General features: G+C 42.7%; 1 protein-coding gene across 1 annotated transcript; it reads right to left on the bottom strand.

The window, feature by feature from the left end:
- Nucleotides 1-299: 299 nt before the first annotated feature.
- LOC128752616 (cytochrome P450 2J2-like) lies at nucleotides 300-4,511 on the bottom strand. The gene is made up of 9 exons (XM_053854014.1): nucleotides 4,141-4,511; nucleotides 3,538-3,700; nucleotides 3,298-3,447; nucleotides 3,055-3,215; nucleotides 2,679-2,855; nucleotides 2,445-2,583; nucleotides 1,925-2,112; nucleotides 1,705-1,846; nucleotides 300-1,041 (listed from the first exon to the last, which is right to left on the bottom strand). The coding sequence occupies exons 1-9, from the start codon at nucleotides 4,330-4,332 to the stop codon at nucleotides 866-868; spliced, it is 1,488 nt and encodes a 495-aa protein (XP_053709989.1). The 5' UTR covers nucleotides 4,333-4,511; the 3' UTR covers nucleotides 300-865.
- Between the last annotated feature and the right edge of the window lie 1,958 nt (nucleotides 4,512-6,469).

The raw sequence follows: 6,469 nt of genomic DNA, 5'->3' as shown, positions 1-6,469 counted from the left end.
GCTACGTCAAACAGCTGCAGAAAAGCAAAAGAAAGAATCCTGCTGCAGCCTCATCACTTTAGGTTCCACTCCAGCAGGAGAGTCTTCATGTTTAAGTTGGACACGCACTGCAGCACATCGACTGGACAAGCCTGACCCTCACAGAATGCAAACACACGTGCATACCAACCCAACCACACACAGCTGGAGGGTCAGTAGTACGTGACCTATGAGTGTGGAGGTTCAAATTATTTCATGCAGAACACACCAACCCCTCCTGAAAGCACACACACACACACAGCTGTTAAAGTTCATGGGGGAGTTTATTGACTTTCCTCAGCCTCTGAGATGTTCTTTTCATTCTCCCAGAGATACCACCAGCAGCCCTACAATGACCAGCTGAGGGTTGTCACAAAATAAACATGGCAGAAAAATCATTACACGAATTTGAGATCACATTGTTTGCAATTCACAGCTTTAACAGTGGTCACACATGTTCTACTGGAGCCACAGTAAATCTTGAAATGTAAATGCAAAAATAAGTCTGATCTACCATTTTTTAAATTTCATTTCTGATACTTTGGCCCCTGTAACATTTGGGCATTTCAGACAAAAACAAAAACAGCATGTAACGTGAAGGGAAGGACAAGAAAAGAAATATTTTAATCACATGAGTCCACAGCAGGCGTAGGTAATCATCAATTCCAAGAGCAGAACACTTGTTTACTTGCTTGCTAGATTGACAGATATACAAACACAATCTGGTGTTAATGCACACAAAAACATCAATAACAATTTGAGTTTAATTTCGATCTCTGTGGTCAAGCTAGGGGATTTCATGACTGAGAGAACTTGAGAACTTAAGCAGCAATTCGGAGCTGATGCCTCATCGAGGGACAGCGCAGAGGAGGCTGTCTTTTGGCCGGCGAACAAACCCGAAGGTGTACTCCAGACTTGGCTGCTCTCCAGGAGGCAGAGAGAGAGAGAACCTTTGCATCAGGGTGGTGATGAAGAGAAACAACTCCATCCTTGCCAGCTGCTCCCCAACACACACACGTTTGCCTGAGACAGGAAAGAATACAGTTATCCAACTGCCAGCAGAAGCGTCTTCACACGCTTCTTCTCAACTTCATGGAAATGGCACTCAGAACACCTGGGTCACTGGGCAGTGTCTCCACTCCCAGAAGACATTATGAAATACTGACTTCTAGACTGTTGTGAATTGTTAAAGAACACATCACGCCACGGCAATGTTCCATGATTCAAGAAATCCTCCGCTGATATTTATTTTTTATTTTTCTAAAGAGCCACAAAACAATGCTGTAATCAGAATACGAAGATGCCTTGACGTTTTCATGCCCATGTCATGTGTTTATTTGGCACAGGACAATCTACAGATCACTCCCCTTTGCTCCAGAAGTCAAGACTAAACCAGCAAACTGTTGAATCTGTTGGAATGGCCATGGGTGAGGACCATATTAGACCTCAACTGTATCCCAAATTCCATAATATCAGTAGTAAAATCCAACAACTTCTGTGACGTTGTTATGCTAAGATTATAATGTAGTAAGTAATGCTGCCTTCTCCTTGGCAACAAAGAAAAACTACAGTCAGTTTATGTACTGCTTCAAGTCTACCGTGAACGTTCTAACTAGATCAAGTTCAAATCCACACTGTGAAATGTCTTCATAATCTTCCTTGTGCAGTTTTGAGTGAAAGTATCACCTGCTGAAAAAGGGACAAAGGCATCTCTCCTCCGGAAGTTTCCATCCTTATCCAGGAAATGTCCAGGGTTGAAGGAGTGTGGAGTTTCCCACACCGTGTCATCGTGAAGAACGGAGTCCAGCGAGGGGATGATAAGCGTTCCCTGAGCGAGCCAAACTGGTTATTTATATTTACATTCGACACTCCAGAAGAGACATTTCTCCTAGAACAGATCTTGAACCTTGGGTATCGTGTATTTGTCCAGTTTGGTCTCCTTGGCCGTCATGTGCATCACATTCAGCGGCACAACGTTGCCCATCCTCTGACACTCGTGGATCACTGCGTTGGTGTACGGCATGTTGTCTCGGTCTGCAATGGACGGTTGTCGGGATGTGCCAATGACAGCGTCAATCTCAGCGTGGACCCTCTCTGGACAAGAAAAATCTTCATGGTTATCTGCCTCAGATCGATACCGGTTTGGATCAATAGATACATACGGCGATCGAGCTGCAGCTCTGCCAAGGGTAAAAAAATCTCTCACTATAGTTGGTAATACTCTGGCAATTCATTCTGTTTCATCTACACAGCTGAAGACGGTAGGATTTTAACTTTTTAACTTTTAACTGCTCAAGTATACTACGTTATCAAATAATCATATTTTTATCTCTCTGCAAAATGTTTGTGTACTGTCAGTTTGCTAAAAAGGAACTGCAAATGGCAGTATATGGTTGTTGTAGAGAGAGGAGTCGGTGCACGGACACCTTGCACATGTGGATCATGCGTTATGTATTTCAGAGCCCATCTCAGAGTCGTGGCCGTGGTTACAGATCCTGCAAGTGCCAGGTCCATGGTGTTAAAAGCCAAATTCTCCACATCAAAACCTGCATCTCTGTCAATATTCTGTTGGAAAAAATGCATACTCAAGTCAAAACAGCCCATCACAAGAAGAAATAAAAGAGAAAGACAGAGATTATTTCAACAACAAAATCACCCACCTGCATCATTTCTATCAGGAAGGAGTCAGTGTAATCTCTTGGTGAGGTCGGGTCCAGAGTTTGTCCGTGCTCTTTTATCTTTTGGGCTTTAAATTCAATAATGGACTTCATCGCAGTCATGAACATCTGATGAGGTCCAGGGAACCACTTCAGTAACCAAGGTATCGTGTTGTAAATCTGGTGGGACGAAGCTGTGGTCAAAAAGCCTAGTAGAGCCACAATATGAGTTCTCTTGTCCAGCAGTGACTTCTTTGCTAAACATTGATTGATTCAGGATGTGTGTGTGTGTGTTGATGTGTTGACTTAGAACTAAAATGAAGCTGTCACTGCATGACAAAACATTTAAGTAGGCATTTATTGACCAAAGTGGACTCACCGGTACCCAGGCAGATTCCTGAACATCTTGTATCTTATTGTACAAGTCAAGAATGTGGTGGTATTTCTCGTCGTCGTACTCAAATCGTTCAGCGAACAATAGGCGAAATATAATATTGGCCACGGCTCTGTGTAAGTGGCAGTGGACATCAAAAGGTTTGCCTGTAACACAAAGAATATGTCGTACAAAAAGCCACATTTTAATAGTGACCTGCATAGTTATATACATTAACTTCTTTGGTACCTTGATGCTGGTCGAAGGTCTCTGCGAGATAGTTGGCTTCTTCCTGGATTATCGGCTCTAGTTTTCTCTTTCCGAGGCCAAAATTCCTGAGATTATGAAGAGCAAATCTCCTCTGCTTCTTCCACAAATAGGAATTTGTCATGAGCAGACCTACAAAAACACACCGTTAATAGCACCATACTAAAAGGTATACTGAACTGTAAATTCTGCACAAAGATGAAACAAAAAAAGCAGACACACCTCGATGACGAAGGGCTTCTTCGAGGAGCGGTAAGTTGGGGCGATCCATGTAATCCTCCGCGTTCACAACTATGGCTTCTCTGAACACCTTGTAGCCGTTCAAGACCACAACTCGCACACCAAAGAGACGAAGGCTGAATATTCTTCCGTACTTCTGTGAAAGCTTGAAAGAGGCACATTTTTGGTGTTAATGACAATTCGTAGACAAAAAGTTCAGTTTTCAATACCTATGTACAAGATCCCTGCTATTCCAACTGTTAAATTCATTTACTACATGTCAAACCTGATGGTAATTAAAGCCATGAGACAAAAAAAAAAAAACATTAGTGAGTCAGTAGAGCAAGATCAGAAGTCCTCAACTACGGTTGACACATATTTTCGACCTGTCACCTGAGGACACACATGGATGTAAAGCACAGAGTGTAAACAGTCACAGGAGCCGTAGTTTGGTGGCCAAAAACAAAGCTTTACAATGTTTTCTAAATCTCAGCATTTTGGTTGTAATTTATTTATTTTTCTTCTGGAGGCACAATAGCAATGGAATCTGGAAGCTGACTGTTTAGATAGTTTTTGGATGGATTTTTACAACCCATTTATACTCACCGCTGCCAACTGTAGGTGAATGTTGTGGGGATCCAAACGATGCATGTCCCCAATAAAAGGAAGTGGCCAGGGACCGGGAGGGAAGTTTTTCGGGTTTCCATACTTGACGACGTCAAACACCAGGAGAAAAATGCACAAAAATAAGAGAAGGCTGCTGCAGTCCAAGCCGAGCTGCGCCAGAAGAGACTCCATGTTTGATTATGAAGAAGACCCTGACGTCCAATTTTTATATAAATGTCTGTTACACATCAACCAGAGTCTGGACAAATAAACCTGGGCAGGTCAATGCTCTGAATTCACTGACCCACTTCACCTATGATGAAAGTTTGGTCACATCTTAAAATTGTCCACTTAATCTTGTGACGTTTCATGTGAAATAATACGTAAACTAGCATATCTGCAGCTATGATGTGTGTAATGAATAGCGTGTTCCACCACGTTGGCCAGTACTCAGGATGCCAACCAACCAAATTCTGCCTGCTTGACAACTCCGCTTTGTTGAGGAAATCATCAACTCATGAATTTGATCGTTTGCCAGTTTGAACACCTGTTTCCTGCCAGCACATCTGCTCTTCCATCCTGGATCCTCACCAGCCGAGCCTCATCTGCAGCCAGAAGGTCTCTGCAACAAGTACATGTTCGATTGACCTATTGATGAGTCAGGGGGTTACTTTGTCACAGTAAGTCATAGGTTTTATTTCAATTTAGGTGAGGTGCCTTTTCTTTCTAAGAGACCACAGTTAGGTAACAGCTCCACCAGTTCCTGTATTCAGACAAAGAAAATGCTTGCAGTATTTGAGGAGATGACAAATCAGTAGAAATTAGAATAGGTTTATTACCTTGCAGCATAGAAGAGACGGTGCCATACAACTTAAAAGGTGTTTTATTATGAGTCGCTAGGACTGTCCCCAAGCAACAGGGCATTATACTCTTTGATAGTTTAGTCCATGACATTTATCATGTCTTTATCTTTCTGGGACAGCGGTCAGTTACTGCAGTTGGAGCCTTTATTGGCCATTAGATCAGTGCTGGACTTCTTCCAAGGGCCAAAATATCTTGAACTGAGACAACACAATCTCAGCTGAACTCACCGTCATTTCTGCAGAGCAGGATCTGAACAAAGAAGGAACATTTTGAGGCAGAAAGACGACTACATTGCCCAAAAACACAAGCCTCAAATCAGAGTCAGAGTCAATTATTAGCCAGCCTCTCTTCACTGACCTGTGAAAGTTGGGTCGGACCGTTGAATGAGGGATGCAGCAACATTAAGTTTAAAAACACAAAACATAAGATGAAGTAGGAAAACTTCAGGAATTTTCATTTGTTCATTTTTGTGAACAACAAGCTGAAGCTGAGCACAAACTCCATTAACTTCTCCGTTACATTCTCTGCACCCGCCCTCATCACTGGGTGGTTCAGACATACACAACAATGTATCAGCAATGACAACGTTTGTCTTGATCTTGGTGAGTGATTTCCAGACTGATGTAAGACGCCAGGTTTCAGCTGGTCTTTCATCGAGGCACAGCACAGAGGTGGTGAGGTTTGGGGATGCGAATGAATCCTAATCTATAATCCAGACTTGGCTGCTGACCCTCAGGCATACAGAAAGAGAACCTCTGCATTAAGGAAGTGAAGAAGAGGAACAACTCCATCCTTGCCAGCTGCTCCCCGAGACACACTCGTTTGCCTGAGACAGAGAAGAATACAAGAATTCAGCTGTTGTGTTCGAGACGCGAAGCGGAACCCAATTGCAGTAATGCAATTCACAGTCACAGGAGGCAGGGATCAAGTCAGATACAATAATTTAATAAATACAAGGATATATAACAAAAGGTGCCACTGAACCAGGAGAAGCAAACAGAACATTTAATGCAAAACATCACCGAACCAGTAAGAGTCCACAACGGAAAGAGTCCAAACAAAAAGCGACACCAAATTGGGAGAAAATGCGAGCAGAGTCTGTAAAGAGAACACACACACACACACACACATAATGAGCAATAAAACACAAAGACTATCGAGGTCGTCAAAATGAAAGCACGAGTGGAAAGTAACAGAAGAAGAAACAGAGAGAAAACAAGGAAGCCATGTGGAGCAGGGAGACACAAGGAAAGCAAAATACTCAGCGCACCAGAAAAAGGTGAACAGATGATAATTTCAACAGTGGATAAATGTACAACCGATAGAGACTTAGAATTACCAGTGGGTACAAATGGAGTCGATCTGGCATACGTTGCTGGAGTCCACACACAGGAAGGAAGGAGAAACAAATCGGGAATCAAGGGAACAAAATAAAAGCGGATCATGACAGTACCCCACCTTAAGG

This window comes from Synchiropus splendidus, chromosome 1 (genome assembly GCF_027744825.2).
Source record: "Synchiropus splendidus isolate RoL2022-P1 chromosome 1, RoL_Sspl_1.0, whole genome shotgun sequence".
Lineage (NCBI taxonomy): Eukaryota > Metazoa > Chordata > Actinopteri > Syngnathiformes > Callionymidae > Synchiropus > Synchiropus splendidus.
The sequence above is the reverse complement of the archived record's forward strand: the minus strand, read 5'-3'. Positions and strand labels throughout refer to the sequence as shown.

Coding starts and splice junctions, on each gene's coding strand:
- LOC128752616 (XM_053854014.1), bottom strand. CDS start 4,332: ATGGAGTCTCTTCTGGCGCAGCTCGGCTTGGACTGCAGCAGCCTTCTC. Junction 3,701..4,140: donor TTCACCTACAGTTGGCAGCG/GTGAGTATAAAT, acceptor GCCTCTTTCAAG/CTTTCACAGAAGTACGGAAG. Junction 2,584..2,678: donor TCCTGATAGAAATGATGCAG/GTGGGTGATTTT, acceptor TTTTTCCAACAG/AATATTGACAGAGATGCAGG.